Below are 16,465 nucleotides of genomic sequence, written 5' to 3'. Positions count from 1 at the left end.
ATCTCACCCACCATCTTTGTTCTCCTCCTTCTCTGAGGTCTGTCTCTCTCTCTCACACACACACACAAACACATACTCACACACACCCACACACAGAGGCATTTTGGGCGTTATGTTTGTTTATTTTTAATTTTCTATTTCCATAGGTTGTTGGGGAAGAGGTGGTGGTTGGTTACATGAGTTAGCTCTTTAGTGGTGATTTGTGAGATTTTGGTGCACCCATCACCCGAGCAGCATACACTGAACCCAATTTGTAGCCTTTTATCCCTCACCCCCTCCCCACCCTTTCCCCCTAAATCCCCAGTCCATTGTATCATTCTTATGCCTTTGCATCCACACAGGTTAGCTCCCGCTTATGAGCGAGAACGTACAATGTTTGGTTTTCCATTCCTGAGTTACTTCACTTAGAATAACAGTCTCCAACCTCACCCAGGTTGCTGCAAATACCATTAGTTCATTCCTTTTTATTGCTGAGTAGTATTCCACCGTATATATACCACAGTCTTTATCCACTCATTGATGGATAGGCATTTGGGTTGGTTCCACATTTTTGCAACTGCAAACTGTGCTGCTATAAACATGCATCACACAGGTATTTTTTGAAACGCATCCCTTCTCACGGCCATTGGCTACACCAGCCAGCACAGCGTGGAAGGAGAAGATGAGAAGAGATGCCCAAGAGACTAGAAAGCTGCTTGCAACCCAGCAGGTCTGTGCAGGTCTGTGAGTGTAGACTGTATCCTCTAATGGGGATTGATCCTCATGATCCTAATTCATCCTAATGATGAATCAAAGCCCAGATGGGATAAGAGCTTAACACTAGGCACAGAAAATAAGGAACCTGCCCCCGCTACATACCTGATTATGGTGACTATTTTGATTCAAGGTCATTACTCGCACAGGGAACAGGTAAGGCAGCAGCATGGCCTGGCTGTGTGGACCCTGGAGAGAGGTCTCAGTGAGCACAGGACCATCAGTGAGGGACAGGGCCTTAGAGATCATGTACTCCAACCCCATCAGAGTGCAGATCTGAGGGCAGAGGAGGGATAACACACGCTCGGGTCCCGTGGAGAGCCAGGCAAAGAGTGCACAGCAGGCCCAGGTCTCCTGACCTACCCTAGTCGTCACATCCCCACCCGCACTGACCACCAGCCCACCCTCCTCCGCTGCCAGACACAGTTAGAAAACCTCGGGGCCCTGCGTGCCCTGTCTGGCCCGGCCTCCGGCTATGCCCACCGTGAAGCACCACGTCACAGCGTGATGGCCACAGAGGCTGGGGCCCACCAAGGCACAAGATCACCAAATGATTTGTCTAGGGAGTATGGCCAAAAAGCGGATTTGCAAAGAACGGATAGCTCAGGCCACCCCTTCCAGGAGGCAAGATGTCACTTGCCTCCTGGGCACTTAGGATACTCTTTATTTCTGTCACCAGCACAGAAAATAATAAATTGCTCACAGTTCACTGACATCCTGCATATTCTAAAGCGTCCACATTCCTCCTCCTGCTTAATCCCTGCAACCCTGTAAGGTAGATAGAGTTAGGATTTTCATCTCCATTCTACAGAAAAGGAAATGGGGGCCAGGAACACTTAACCACTGGGGCTCCCCAAGCCTCAGGCCTAAGCCTCTCCTCATCCATGGGCAGGCTCTTCTGAGTGTCTGTGACACAGCTTCAACCCAGATGGCACCCCTGTGCTCCACGTCTGCACATGCAACTGCCCCACCCACACTCCATGCGCACATCCCCAAGGCATCTCAAACTCAGCATGTCCAAAACCAAACCTTGATCTTCCTCCTCTACTCTCTTTTTTTGTTTGTTTGGTTGGTTTTGTTTTGTTGAGACAGAGCTTCGCTCTTGTCGCCCAGGCTGGAGTGCAAAGGCGCAATTTCAGCTCACTGCAACTTCCACCTCCCAGGTTCAAGCGATTCTCCTGCCTCAGCCTCCCAAGTAGCTGGGTTTACAGGGATGCGCCACCACCCCCGGCTATTTTTGTTTTTTTTTTTTTAGTAGTGATGGGGTTTCACCATGTTGGCCAGACTGGTTTCGAACTCCTGACCTCAGGTGATCCACCGGCCTCGGTCTTCCAAAGTGCTGGGATTACAGGCATGAGCCACCACGCCCAGCCTCCTCCCCTTCTCTCTGCTCACTGCTAGGCTGGGTCTTCTCCCAGTCCTCCAAGTGGTTTTTTCCACCCAGCTGGCAAGTCTGAAACCCAGAAGTTATCCTCAATGCCACCCTCTTCACTACCCATATCCATCCATCAAGCTTCAGTTCACCTCCTAAACATCTCTCAAACACATCTGCCTCTGCCCATGCCCTTTGTACCTACCCTGGCCCGAGCACTGGCATCACTCCTCTCTGGTCAGCTGCAGCAGCCTTCTCGATGCTTCCCTGCAGCCAGCCTTGACCCCTTCATAATCCGTTTGCTTCTTAAGATGCAAATCAGATCATGACAACCTGCCTGTTCTAAGCCCTTTAAAGTTTCCCATTGCTCTCGGGATAAAGCTAAGCTCTTTAGCTCAACCCATGAGGTCCCACGTGGCCCGGACTCGCCTGCCTCCTCTCCTTTAGTGCTCCCCACACTCCTCCACTGGCTCCTCGTGATCCAGCCTCCTTCTAGGTCTGAACAAGTCATGCCTCCTCCACCCCAGCTCCTGCTGCTTTCCCTCCCACAGCCCTGCCTTCATTGTGCCTGGTTAGCTGCTCCTTATTCACTAGAGGTCAGATCCACCACCACTTCCTCAGGGAGGCCCATCCTGATCTCCACATAAGCTCAGAGGATGCTTTGAAGGGCAGTAAAGTGTAGAGCCTGAAAAGAAGGGAAGGGAATGCAGTGGTTAGATGCACAGACCCTAAAGTCAGACTGCCTGGATTCACAAACCTTGGATAAATGGCTTAAACTCTCCTTGCTTCAGTTTGGTCTCTGTATAATGGGCATAATTAAAGTATTTATTCAGGCCACGTGTGGTGGTTCACGCCCGTACTGCCGGCACTTTGGCAGGCAGAGCACTTAAGGCCAGAAGTTTGAGACCAGGCTGGCCAACATGGTGAAATCCCGTCTGTACTAAAAATAGAAAAATTAGCCAGGCATGACGGCACATGGCCTGTAATCTCAGCTACTTGGGAGGCTGAGACACAAGAATCACTCAAACCCAGGAGGCGGAGGTTACAGTGAGCCGAGATCACGCCACTGCTCTCCAGCCTGGGCAGCAGAGCGAGACTCTGTCTCAAAAAAACAATAATAATAATTAAAAATTAAAAAATAAAAGCGTTGGATTTGAATCCAGGTCTATCACATTTCAGAGGCTTAACATTACGCTGCTTAAGATAATGCAACAAGTAGAACTAAAATAAATTTTAAAAATAAAAATAATATAAAGTACTTACTTCATAGAGTTGTAATCAGAACTAACGAGCTCGTGTATGTGCAGTGCTCATAACGGTCCTCGGCATACTCTAAGCTCTCTATGGACATAGTTGTCTACATGTGACGTTAGCCTGTCACACACCATCATGGTGCCATATAGGTACTTTTCTTTCATAGTATGTTATCCAGGTTGTATGATTATCTGATGACATACATGTCCTTCATGAGAGTGTAAGCTCTATAAGGACATGAACCAGGCCTATTTTGCACCCTTCATGTCTCTCATGCCAAGCCCAGGCCTGGCACAGTCGTGGGCACTTAGTCCATATTTGCTCACTGGACTCACAGCTAGCCTAGAGCAAAGCATCTCCCTGCTCCAGACCACGTGGTCTTTTCCCCAATACAGAGTATACTCTTAGCCATAGCTGGCCAAGTATGACTAGCAGGCCAAATCCAGCCCATCCAGCCCACCACCGGATTTTTTTTTTTTTTTTTTTTTTGAGATGGAGTCTCACTCACTCTGTCACCCACTGCCCAGGCTGGAGTGCAGTGGCTCCATCTCAGCTCACTGCAACTTCTGCCTCCTGGGTTCAAGCGATTCTCCTGCCTCAGCTTCCCGAGTAGCTGGGACTACAGGCATGCGCTACCACCCCCGGCTAATTTTTGTATTTTTAGTAGAGATGGGGTTTCGCCATGTTGGCCAGGCTAGTCTCGAATACCTGACCTCAGGGGATCCACCCACCTCGGCCTCCCAAAGTGATTTTGTAAATAAAGTTTTAATGGAAGACAACCACGTTCATTTGTTTACATATTGTTTATGGCTGTTTATGTGCTACAACTGCAAAGTTAAGAAATTGTAACTGAGACCATATGGCCAGCAAAGACAAAAACATTTGCTATCTTTCCCTTTACAGAACAAGTTTGCCAGTGTCAGCTTTAGGCATGTGTTATCTCCTTGAAGCCAAAGCCCATGGCTTCACGGGGTTGGTATGAGGCTTATACCACTCTTAGAACAAGGCCTGGTACAGGGGAAGGGCTCCATAATGCTGGCAGGTAATGTGAAGAGCCATATGCTTACTCATAGGAGACCAGTAAATATTTGTTCATTAAGTAAATCAGATATTTTCTGCCCCTTGTGATAGATTTTGGCACCAAGACCAGGCCTGCCTTTGTGGAAAATCAGGACGATTTATAGGGAAGTTATGTCTGAACTGACATTTCGGGGAGAGGGACCTCAGAAATAAAAATTGCTACCTTTTACTATGTACCTTCTAGTGTGAGACCCAGTAAAAGGTAGGACCCAGTTTAATTCTTTTTTTTTTTCTTCTTGAGATGGAATCTCGCTGTGACGCCCAGGCTGGAGTGAAATGGTGAGATCTCGGCTCACTGCAACCTCCGCCTCCCGCGTTCAAGTGATTGATTATTCTGCCTCAGCACCCCCGAGTAGCTGGGGCTACAGGCGTGTACCACCATGCCCAGCTAATTTTTTCATTTTTTGTAGAGAAGGGGTTTCACCATACTAGCCAGGCCGGTCTTGAACTCCTGACCTCAAGTGATCTACCCGCCTCACCCTCCCAAAGTGCTGGGATTACAGCGGTGAGCCACCGAGCCCAGCCCCAATTTAATTCTTATAATAGCACTTCTCAAACTTTCATATGCATGCAAATCTTGCTCTGGTGATCTCATTAAAATGCAGATTATGACTCAATTGGGGGAAAGAGCTGAGGGGCGGCATTTCTTTTTTTCTTTTTTTCTGAGATGGAGCCTCGCTCTGTCACCCAGGTTAGGGTGCAGTGGCGCAATCTTAGTTAACTGCAACCTCCGCCTCCCGGGTTCAAGCAATTCTCCTGCCTCAGCCTCCCAAGTAGCTGGGATTACAAGCACCCGCCATCATGCCTGCCTAAATTTTGTATTTTTAGTAGAAGCAAGGTTTCGCCATGGTGGCCAGGTTGGTCTCAAACTCCTGACCTCAGGTGATCCGCTCGCCTCAGCCTCCCAAAGTACTGGGATTACAGGCATGAGCCACCACGCCTGGCAGGACTGCCTTTCTAACTAGATGCCAGTGCTGCTGGGCCTCAGGCCGCACTTGCAGCAGCAAAGCCTTAAAACATTTCTATAAGCTAGAGATTATTTTTACTATTCCCATTTCACAGGATGGGGAAACTGAGGCTCAGAGCAGTAATGACTCCTGCCCAAGGGTCACACGGTAGATAAGTGACAAAGCCAGGATTCAAAGTCAAGTGTGACTAACTCCAAAATCCCCATTCCATTTGTGACACTACCCAGTCAGAAATACCTCCTTCAAGAAACTTCTCCAATGTAGGAGTCCCTGCTTGCTCCTAAATCAGCTTCCTTCCCAGCTGGATCTGGGCCCTGCCAAGTCTGTTGGCCTAAGCATGGTGCTATTTGTTAGTTGCCCACTGTTGCCTTTTTTTTTTTTTTTTTTTTTTGAGATGGGGTTTTGCTCTGTCGCCCAGGCTGGGGTGCAGTGGCACAATCTCAGCTCACTGCAACCTCCGCCTCCCAAGTTCAAGCGATCCTCCTGCCTCAGCCCCCCTAGTAGCTGGGACTACAGGCACGCGCCACCATGCGCAGCTAATTTTTGTATTTTTTCAGTAGAGACGGGGTTTCACCATGTTAGCCAGGCTGGTCTCGAACTCCTGAATTCAGGTGATCCACCCACCTCGGCCTCCCAAAGTGCTGGGATTACAGGTGTGAGCCACTGCACCCGGCCTGTTGCCTTCTTTCTGGGCAAAGGGGCCTCTTCCAAGAGAGGCCAGAGCTTGGGGCTGGCTCTGCTGTGCCGAAGAAGCTTCTGTTTGTATTCCTCGCTGGTGGCCATTATTTAGAGCATGTCATACTCTGCCTTAGTGGCTTCTGAAGCCGTTCTGATTCCTCCACATTGCTCTTTGCTGGCTGCAACACAGCAGACCCCTCCCTCCTCTCCTGCCGCCCTCCATCTTGTCCACACATGCCTGGCCGCTGGCTGCACACACGCATGCATCCCAGCTCCCTCCGCAGCCGACCCTCCCTCCCCCTGCTGGCAGGAAGGCTCAGCTGGGGCATCCGGGTTCCCACAGTGGATGGGGCTCAACTGGAAAAATCAAGCCCTGGGCTGCTGTGAGTCCATTTGCTCTGAGGACACAATTGGGTCGGCCAGCTGCAGGCATCCCGTGGGTAGGAAGAGCCCACTTTCTTGGAGGGGGAAGGCCAGAGCCTTTCTTCTGCCTGTTCCTCTGAGCTGCTGCTGCTGCTGCCCCTCGGAAACCATACCGGCCTCTTTCTTTCTTTCCTTCTTTCTTCTGTCATTCCCCTTTGCGGCTGGCCAGGACCATGTCCACATGGAAAGGGCAGAGCTATTAGAAACTATCTAACGGCCGGGCGTGGTGGCTCAGGCCTGTAATCCCGGCACTTTGGGAGGCCGGGTGGATCACCTGAGGTCAGGAGTTCGAGACCAGCCTGGCCAACATGGCGAAAACCCACCTGTACTCTACTAAAAATACAAAAATTAGCCAGGCATGGTGGCGGGTGCCTATAATCCCAGCTGCTTGGGAGGCTCAGGCAGGAGAATTGCTTGAACCCAGAAGACGGAGGTTGCACTGAGCCGAGATCATGCCTCTGCACTCCACCTGGGGTATAGAGCAAGAATCTCTCTCTAAAACAAACAAACAAAAAGAAACCATCTAACGGTCCATACCCCATGTTACACAGGGGAAAAACAGAGGAGGTGAGTCACGTGCCTTAGCCACACAGCAAGTGAGTGGCACAGCTAGGACCCAAACCCAGTTCTCCAGGCTCTGTGGCACCCACCCTTTCTGGGCTCCTTGGAAGTCACCTAGGGAGACTACAGGGTGCTCCCAAAGTTGGGCTGGTCTGGATATGAATCCTGGTTCACTAGCTGGTGGCAGGGGAGTTTCTCTCTCTGAAACTCAGTTTTCTTGTTTGTAAATTGGGGCAAAAAAAAAACACACCCTGCCAGGCTGTTATGAGGATGAAATTATATCATATATGTTAGGTACCCGCTCAAGACCCAACCCAGAGTGGATGCTTAACAAATATTCTCTCTCTTCTCCTGGGTTTTCAGTAAGCTCTCACCATCCTCACTTGCTTATAATGATGCAAGTTGAGGTGACTTTTTAGTCATGCATGTCTGTGCATGCATGGGTGTGGATGTGGGTGTGTTTGGGCTGGGGGATCAGGTTGAGGACACAGTGTGTTGTCTTAGCAATGATTTGCAAGGAGAGAACACCTCCCTGGGTCTGGGGAGGGAGAAACCCCATCCCGCCCAAGAGAAGGAGGGTGCTGAGGCTACATTGTAGCCCAGCCGTCTCAGGCCCCCATCCTCCCACCCCTGCTTCCCTATACGCAGCTCTTTTGCCCCAAGAGCTCTGCCCTTCTTCAAGTCCCCCCAGACAACCCACTCACGCATTTGTGAGCAGCGTAGACTATGCTGCAGATCCATGACTGGGACAGAAGAAGGGTTTTTACATCACACACATCTCAGCAAACTGCCTAAAATCCCCTTTCAATGCCTGTAATCCCAGCACTTTGGGAGGCCGAGGCAGGCAGACCACTTGAGTTCAGGAGTTCAAGACCAGCCTGGTCAACATGGCAAAACCCTGTCTCTACTAAAAATACAAAAACTAGCTGGGTGTGATGGTGCACACCTGTAGTCCCAGCTACTTGGGAGACTGAGGCAGGAGAATCGCTTGAACCCGGGAGGTGGAGAATGCAGTGAACCAAGATCACACCACTACACTCCAGCCTGGGCAACAGAGCAAGACTCCATCTCAAAAAATAAAAATAAAAATAAATTTTAAAAAAGAAAAAGAAAAATCCCTACAGTTATATATAGAGAAATTCTCTTCTCACGGATCCTTCTTGAACACACTGCCACCCAAAGGGGTGGGGACGGGGATGGGGATAAGAGGAAGCTCCACTCCTGGCACCTTCCCCTCCAAAACCAACCTCCCTGACCAATCCTTGGGCTTGGCCAAAGCGCCCTGTAATTTATCAGGACTCGACTTCCTTAGAAGCCACTTAAGCAACATTTAAAGAAGACATCTTTGGCCGGGCACAGTGGCTCACACCTGTAATCCCAGCACTTTGGTAGGCCAAGGTGGGCAGATCACGAGGTCAGGAGTTCAAGATCAGCCTGGCCAACATAGTGAAACCCCTTCTCTACTAAAAGTACAAAAATTAGCCAGGCATGGTGGTGCACGCCTGTAATCCCAGCTACTTGGGAGGCTGAGGCAGGAGAATCACTTGAACCCAGGAGGCAGAGGTTGCAGTGAGCCAAGATGGCCCCACTGCACTCCAGCCTGGGTGACGGGGAGACTCTGTCTCAAAAAGTAATAATAATAAAAAAGACATATTTTCCCTCACCCCTGCCTCAAGCCGGCTCTGCCACTTGCCTGGCCCATGGCTCCCAGGACACAGAGCTGGGTCCTGAGGTCACTAGCTGCCTATTTGAATTTGAATAGAAAAAAAAAATGTTTTACTTCGTAAAGACACTTTGTGAAGGGCTCCCCAACACCTCTGGGTCCTCGTTCAGGTGCTGCTCCCCCCACAAACACATGTAACCCTGGCCTCTGCCCTTAGCTGCCTGCCCCACTTTTCCCCCATCCACCCCCAACTATAGGAGCCCTGGCCCTCGCCTTCTGTTTCTCCCTTTTCATTACCATATTCTTTTCTTCTCCGGTCCTGTTTGTCAGTCCTTATCCGGAAGGGTTTCTCTTCTTACTTTGTTTTCTTTGCAATGTGCCTGTTCCTTCCTTCTGGACCACAACCCCACATTTATTCACTTAATGAGCTTCTATCGGCAGCCTACTGTGTCGCTGGACAGAGAGGATAAAGAGAAGAAATGTTTTCTTTGTAAAGTCCCAGTCCTTGCCTCATGACCCATGGTTCCTGGTGGAAGCATATGTATACACAAATATTTATTATAATATCATGCGTTGAATGTTTATTATAGACGCCAGAAACCTACCTATCTAAACCTATCTAAACCAACTCATTTAATCCTCACAACAATCATAGGAGCTTGGCATTATTACCATCCTTGCTTTATAGATGAGGAAACTGAGTCACACAGAGGTGAGATACATTTTTTATTGCACAGCTAATAAATGCTGCAGCCAGACACAAATCCAAGCCATGTGGTTCCACCTAACCACTGTACCACACCGCCTCTCAACGTGCCCAAGGGCCCCAAAGCGCAGACGAGGGAGCTCGTCATTTTGCCTAAGGAAGTCAGGGAAGGCTTTACAGAAGAAGGGACTTCGAGCTGGGTTTTGAAGGATGAAGAAGAGTTTGCTGACTGAAGAACAGGGCAGACATTCCAGTAGGAAGCTCTGTATTTCAAAAGTCAGCAGCATGAAATGACATGTCATGGGAAGTTTGCTGTGATGGGACAAAAGAGAACATGAGGACTGGGAGCCGTGGGAGCTGGAAGAGGGCAGAAGCCAAGTCACACAGGGCCCTGTGTGCCTGATGGCATGCTGGAGTTTGGCCCTGGAGGCACTGGGGAGCTCCTACAGGGCTGTGAGCTGGGCAGTGGCTTGCCCGCTGTCTGTCTCTCCCTGGGATTGCAAAGCAGCCTCTCCTCTAAGGCTGTGTCCATAAACCCCCAGCGCCTCGGGGCTGCTCTCCCCACCTGCCTCTGTGTGCCTCAGTCTCACAGCCATGCCGTTCTCTTTCTCCCTGACTCTCTGTATTCCACAGGTGCCGTGAGGGCCTCAAGCATTTTCCCAATCCTGAGTGTGATTCTGCTTTTCATGGGTGGCCTCTGCATTGCAGCCAGCGAGTTCTACAAAACTCGACACAACATCATCCTGAGTGCCGGCATCTTCTTCGTGTCTGCAGGTAACAGCCACGGATCTGAGTGGGCTGGACTCCAGGCCTACCACTGGGAAGAAGGCTGGGGTCTGGGTGCTTAGGGGCCACGAGGGCCTGGCAGAGAGAGATGGGGAGAGAGGAGAGGAATCGCCAGGACTTGCACTAGGTCGTGTTGCAGGGGAGAAAGGTTGTGGTGGGGGCTTCGGTCCTGTAGCAATGCCTGAGCCTCCACCAAATCCTCCAGGAGCATCCCCATACCCCATCCCTTGGCCCAGTGGCCCATCTTCTTCCCACCACTTGGAAAAAGGCCCAAATCCCCGCTTCCTCTCAGGGTACTTGGCCAATTGCCACTTGCCCTTTTCCCTCCTGGTGCAAGTAAACCCATGAGGAGGCTAGAGAGAGGGCACCCCAGTACCTCACTGTTCCAACCCCTATGGGATACTCAGCTTCACCTTGGAAACCGAGGGTGGACTCTCCCCTCACTGTTGCAGCCAGGTGGGAGCAGGCAGGCACCCACATCCAGATGTCTGAGCCCAGTTACATGACAGATGAGTCACACTCACTTCAGATGCCAGAAAAAGAACCTGGGTGTAGCCTGAGCCATTTAATAGGAATGACCAACATCAGGCCGGGTGCAGTGGCTCAGGCTTGCAATCCCAGCACTTTGGGAGGCTGAGACAGGAGGATTGCTTGAGCTCAGGAGTTCAAGACCAGCCTGGGCAACATAGTGAGGCCTCAAGACCGTGTCTCTACAAAAATTTTTTTCTTTTAATCAGCTGGATGTGGTGGCACATCCATAATCCCAGCTACTAGAGAGGCTGAGGTGGGAGGATCACTTGATCCCAGGAGTTTGAGACTTGCAGCGAGCTATGATCACACCGTTGCACTCCAGCCTGGGTGACAGAGCAAGACTCTATCTATAAAAAAAAAAAAAAGAACCACCAACATCTAAGAGTACTCACATGTATTCACCCTTTTAACCTTCTCCATGACCCTAAAGAGTAAGGCTTAACCTGACTCCCATTCTACAGATCTGGAAACTCAAACCAGGGTTAACTTGCCAAGGCTTTGAACGCTGGCAGCCTGGCTCCAGGAGCCCGCCTTCACCCGCTGCTGCACCAGCTTCAAAGCCCTGTGCAGCCTTAAGCAAGTTCCTTAACCTCTCTGTGTTTGTCTCCTCATCTGTACCCTGCTCCTGCTTGAGAAGCACCAAGCAGTGAAAGCAGGTAGTGAAGACTCAATGAACAATATCTAGTATTAGTTACTCAGCACCTTGTGAAATGCCTCCCTTCTCCCACCCTGCCCATGTCTGTTTCCATCAATGCTTCCCTTGTGGCTGTCTCTGAATGGAAAGAAAATGTTAACGGGAAGCTGGCAGATGTCCCTCTACACTGCCCCACCTGTTCATGAAAACACCGGACCCGGGAAGGCCCACAGAGCTGTCCCCGACCTTTAGGGCTGCCCAGTGGCCGACTTCCTGAGAAACTAACCTCCTTCTCTCTGATCCCCCACCCCGCAGGTCTCAGTAACATCATTGGCATCATAGTGTACATATCTGCCAATGCCGGAGACCCCTCCAAGAGCGACTCCAAAAAGAATAGTTACTCATACGGCTGGTCCTTCTACTTCGGGGCCCTGTCCTTCATCATCGCCGAGATGGTCGGGGTGCTGGCGGTGCACATGTTTATCGACCGGCACAAACAGCTGCGGGCCACGGCCCGCGCCACGGACTACCTCCAGGCCTCTGCCATCACCCGCATCCCCAGCTACCGCTACCGCTACCAGCGCCGCAGCCGCTCCAGCTCGCGCTCCACGGAGCCCTCACACTCTAGGGACGCCTCCCCCGTGGGTATCAAGGGCTTCAACACCCTGCCGTCCACGGAGATCTCCATGTACACGCTCAGCAGGGATCCCCTGAAGGCCGCCACCACGCCCACCGCCACCTACAACTCCGACAGGGATAACAGCTTCCTCCAGGTTCACAACTGTATCCAGAAGGAGAACAAGGACTCTCTCCACTCCAACACAGCCAACCGCCGGACCACCCCCGTATGAAAACCGCGGGGCCTCGCCAGCGCCGGGGCCGAGCTGGGAGGAGGGCGCGGTCCCCGGGGGCGGGGCGGGGCAGGGGGACCCAGACCATCCGCGGGGAGACCTCCCAAAAGCGAAAGAAAAAAAACAAAAAAACAAACAAAACACACACACACACACACACACACCACAAAAAAAGAGAAAAACATAACAAGTAAATTTTAAAAAAAAGAACAAAATATAAGAGGAACAAAGAAGCAAAACAACAGGAAATGTGGGAAAACATAAACGAAGGAAGAAAAATAAACTAAAAAAAAGCGAGAGGGATAAAAAATTAAAAATAGAAAATAAATCTAAAAGAAAATGCATGATTTCCCATGTACCATTATTTTAACATTTAATAAAAATCAATTTAAATGAAAAAATAAAAGGGAACCAAGATAACATTAAAGCAAAAAAAAAATGTGAACAGAAAGGAAAGGGGATGTCTTTTGTATTTTTCAGGGTTTTTTTTTTTTTTTTTTTTTTTTTTTTTTAACGCCGGGAGAGTTACTTTTCTGTTCCCTTTAACCCCCAGCGGGCCCTGCCTCCCTGGGAGAGTGGGGGGTGAGACTCAGGGGCCCCGGGGCCAGGTGAGCCTGCAGTCACTGCCAGGTCCCTGGAGCCCCTGGGTGGGTGCCCCAGGAATGCCGGGAAGGTTCAGGGCTCGAGCCGGCTCCGCCCAGCATTGATGGGGCAATTGTAGGCCTCCAGGTGACCGAGCCCTTGTCCCTCCTCTCCGTTAGGGTGCCTGGAGGGGGGTACACTTGGGGCTTGCCTGGCCCCAGGTTCCCAGTCCTTAATGGTCCTTAACCCACTGTGATGACTTCCTAGGCCTTTAGGAAAGGGAAGGAGAGGGGAGGCTGCCGGTGGCTTACCAAGATGCCGGAAACCCCGGAGTCCTCAGGGTGAGCCTCTTGGGGTCATGTCCCCAAGCTCCTGTCCTTGGGGTCAGGAGACGCCCAACCCCCGGGGGACACGAAACAGCTCTCCCTCCTCACCCCTCACCTCAGGGCCACCTGATGACCTTGGGGTGATGGTGGACCCCCAGACTCATAAGCCCCCCAGTTCCCTGGGAAGGGGGTTCATTGACCCTTTGGGGGTCCTTGGACTCACTGATGCCCTCTTGGGGCCCAGCGGGTTCAACAACGACACTGCAAAAAGGTTTCTTTTTACAAAAGAAAAAAGAAAAACAAGTGGTGTTTTTTTTTAATAAAAAAACCACAGACTATAAATAAATGTAAATATAAAATAAGTGGATTTACTTGCAAGAAAATCAGATAGTATTTTTCTTTTAATTCTTTTCCAGCTTTAAACTGTGAAAACAAAAAATGGGGTGGGGTGGGGGACTTAAAATTTAGCAGGGAACTTGTAAAGAAAAAAAAAACAGAAAACGAATATACAAATCCATTTACAAAAACAAAGCAAAACCGTGGTGAGAGGTGAGAGCTGGGCTTGAAGGTTGGAGGGAGTAGGGGAAGGTCCTAGTGAGCTGCAGGAGGTCTCTCTGATGGAAAGGTGGCTTCCTGAGACCAGGAAGGTGCTGTGAATGGGGGAAGACAGAATCCAACAAAGAAAGAGACCACACGCCCCACGCGCACGCATGCATGCACGTCCACACACACATACACAGTCCACTTAGCCCAGCACCGCAGTCACTCACAGGGATACACTCAGTCTTCACCCTTCCATCCCATACATAGCCAGGGGCGTGGCTCAAAGGAAATTGACTCATGCCCTCCACAGCCATGGACCACAACAACTCCACACTGGCCTTTGCGTTCATTCACGCCCTTCCAACACAGCACACACATGAACACACACATGCACGCATACACACACACCTGCCCACACACACACCACTCGCATGCATGGGAAGGGCACCCGTCTAGAATCCAGGACTGGATTCCGGAATTCCTTGCTGCATGGCCTCTCTGGGCCTTAATTTTCCCCCAATGTAAGCATGTGGATTGACCCAGTTAAGAACTAAAGGCCCATTCTTGCTCTATGTATCTGTGACTTCAGATCTGCCACCTGCCCCAAGGATATGCCAGGGATGACCAGGACAGCTGCCACCAGGCCCCCAGGCTCATCATCAGTCAGCCTCTCAGACACACACACACACACACACCATATACCTCCTCACTGTGCTCCCCAAACCCCTGCCCCACATCCAATGTCAAAGCAAAAATACACACATGTGAGCAAACATAACGCTGTTCAGGCAAAGAAGGGAAAGACATGGAGGTCCCCAAAGGCCTTCTTCACTTTGTGTCCGCTTGCTGCGATCATGGAGAGTTAAGGAGGCTTCCTTGGAAGAAGAGATCTGCCACCAGAGCTTTCCCAGTATCTTTGGGGATCTGTGAAAAAGAGGATCCTCTGAGGTTTGCTGGGAGGGCTTAAGGCTGAGGGGATGGAGAGGAAAATTTTAGCAGTTCTGTCCCAGTGTAAGGACCAACCCCAAAAGTTAAACTTGCACCACAGACTAAAGGCCAGGGGCATCCTGTGTTTCTCCCCTTTCTTCCCCAGAGTGACAAGGGCCAGTTCAGACTGTCAGAAATCCAACAACTTTCCTGAACTGGAAATTTCAGAACAGGCTGCAAGTCACTCCCAGGTGACTGAAGGTCAAGGTGAGGCCCCTGCCTCTGCCTGCGAGTCTCCCTCGGTTTGCATCTTTCTTAACACTGGCATTTCCTGAGGTTGAGCTCTCTGGGGAGTTCTAGAGAATGGCTCGCAAGGCTTTTTGAGCTTGCACATCTCACCTGCCTTTCCTGTCTTTTGCCTGGGAAAGGAAAGTTATTTTTTCCAGGTCAGCACAGGGCAGAACATCGGCCAGCCCAGCCCAGAAGTGCATGGGGAGGTCATGGGCCCTGGGGCAGAACGATGGGAGACAATTCAAGGTGTGGTAACAACCACCAAGTTGTCCTCAGTCTAGGCAGAAACTCAACTCTACCCCCTCCCACCCCAATCTTGCCCGCCACCGCGCCAGATTCCAGATCTAAAGGGATCAAGGACAAGAGCCAAGGGAGAATGGAGAGGCCCCAAGGAAACAGCACCCAAGTGGGTACTGTCTGAAGAGAAAAACTAGCTCCGATTCTCTGAATTCCAACATTGCGTTTGGGAAGGCAATCAGTGCTTCTTTCCGTGGTGCAAGGCCTGGGTTCTGGGTCTGCTTGAAGAAAGCCACTGGGGTGTGGCGTGACATCATCGTGGCTGAGAAGGGGGCTAGGGGGTCCAGAGGGAAGGAGCCAGGACCAGAACTGCAAGGGTGTTGCTTCCCAGGGTGTGGATGATTGCTCATGTCCAGCTCAGACCAGTTCAAGAAACTAACCTCCATTTATTTTCTTGGTGGGTCTTTTTTTTTTTTTTTTCAGACTGTTAACAGAAAAAAAATTTTAAAAAGCAGAAAACTGAAAAAAAAAAATCCTGGTACATGAAATAAAGATTTTTTTTTATAGCTTTTGGTCCTCACTTCAGTGAATTTCTTTAATTCCTTCCCCAACTCCTGGCATCCTATTTAAAACAATCCTAAAGCTGCAGATTCTTGGGGATGGGAGCTTTGGATGCTGGGCAGTAGGGCGTCCCCCCAGCCTCTAGATCATGAGTTCCCTATTAAATATCCTTTAGGGATACTTGCACGCCTCCAGTGACAGAGGGCTCACCCCCTCCAAAGATAGCACCAGCCAGCACTGAGCAGCACTCTTTGGCAAAAGTCTTCTCTGCACACTGAATTTTAATCCACCTCTTCCTTCACACTCCAACAACACTGAATAAATCCCTTCCCTTTTCAGCATGACAGCCCCTCAGATATTTGAAGACAGAGAGCATGACGTCCCTGAGTTTTCTCTTTTAGAATAAACCAGCCCTACTCAACATCCCAATCACACTCCAGCATTTCCATTTTCCCCCTGAAAGTGTGCAGTTTGGAATGGACATGACCCTGCCAGTTTACTCAGGGGGGCTCCTTGCAGAGGGGTGCTCCTCAGGGAGAAGGGGAGCCATGGAGTGGCAGAAGAATAGGGAGGGCCCCTGGGACTCTCTTAACTTGAAGAGATGAGAAAGACAAGATGGGATGCTAACAGGAGGATGTGACCTTTGACATCAGAGAAAGGCCCCATTGGAAGGATGACCTGTCATGCCCAGAAACAGCTGTCTAAGATAACAGCGCTATCTAAGATGCGGGCGGTGGT

General features: G+C 50.4%; 1 protein-coding gene across 1 annotated transcript in view; it reads left to right on the top strand.

The window, feature by feature from the left end:
- CACNG2 (calcium voltage-gated channel auxiliary subunit gamma 2) overlaps positions 1-14,135 on the top strand; it is a 143,723-nt gene extending 129,588 nt beyond the window's left edge. The window contains exons 3-4 of the mRNA XM_033232837.1: positions 10,092-10,232; positions 11,725-14,135. Of these exons, the coding sequence (XP_033088728.1) occupies positions 10,092-10,232; positions 11,725-12,260 (677 nt within the window). The 3' untranslated portion in view covers positions 12,261-14,135. The remainder of the gene's footprint in view (positions 1-10,091; positions 10,233-11,724) is intronic.
- The last annotated feature ends 2,330 nt before the right edge of the window (positions 14,136-16,465 follow it).

The sequence above is a fragment of the Trachypithecus francoisi genome, unplaced genomic scaffold (genome assembly GCF_009764315.1).
Source record: "Trachypithecus francoisi isolate TF-2019V2 unplaced genomic scaffold, Tfra_2.0 Lachesis_group14, whole genome shotgun sequence".
Lineage (NCBI taxonomy): Eukaryota > Metazoa > Chordata > Mammalia > Primates > Cercopithecidae > Trachypithecus > Trachypithecus francoisi.
The sequence above is the reverse complement of the archived record's forward strand: the minus strand, read 5'-3'. Positions and strand labels throughout refer to the sequence as shown.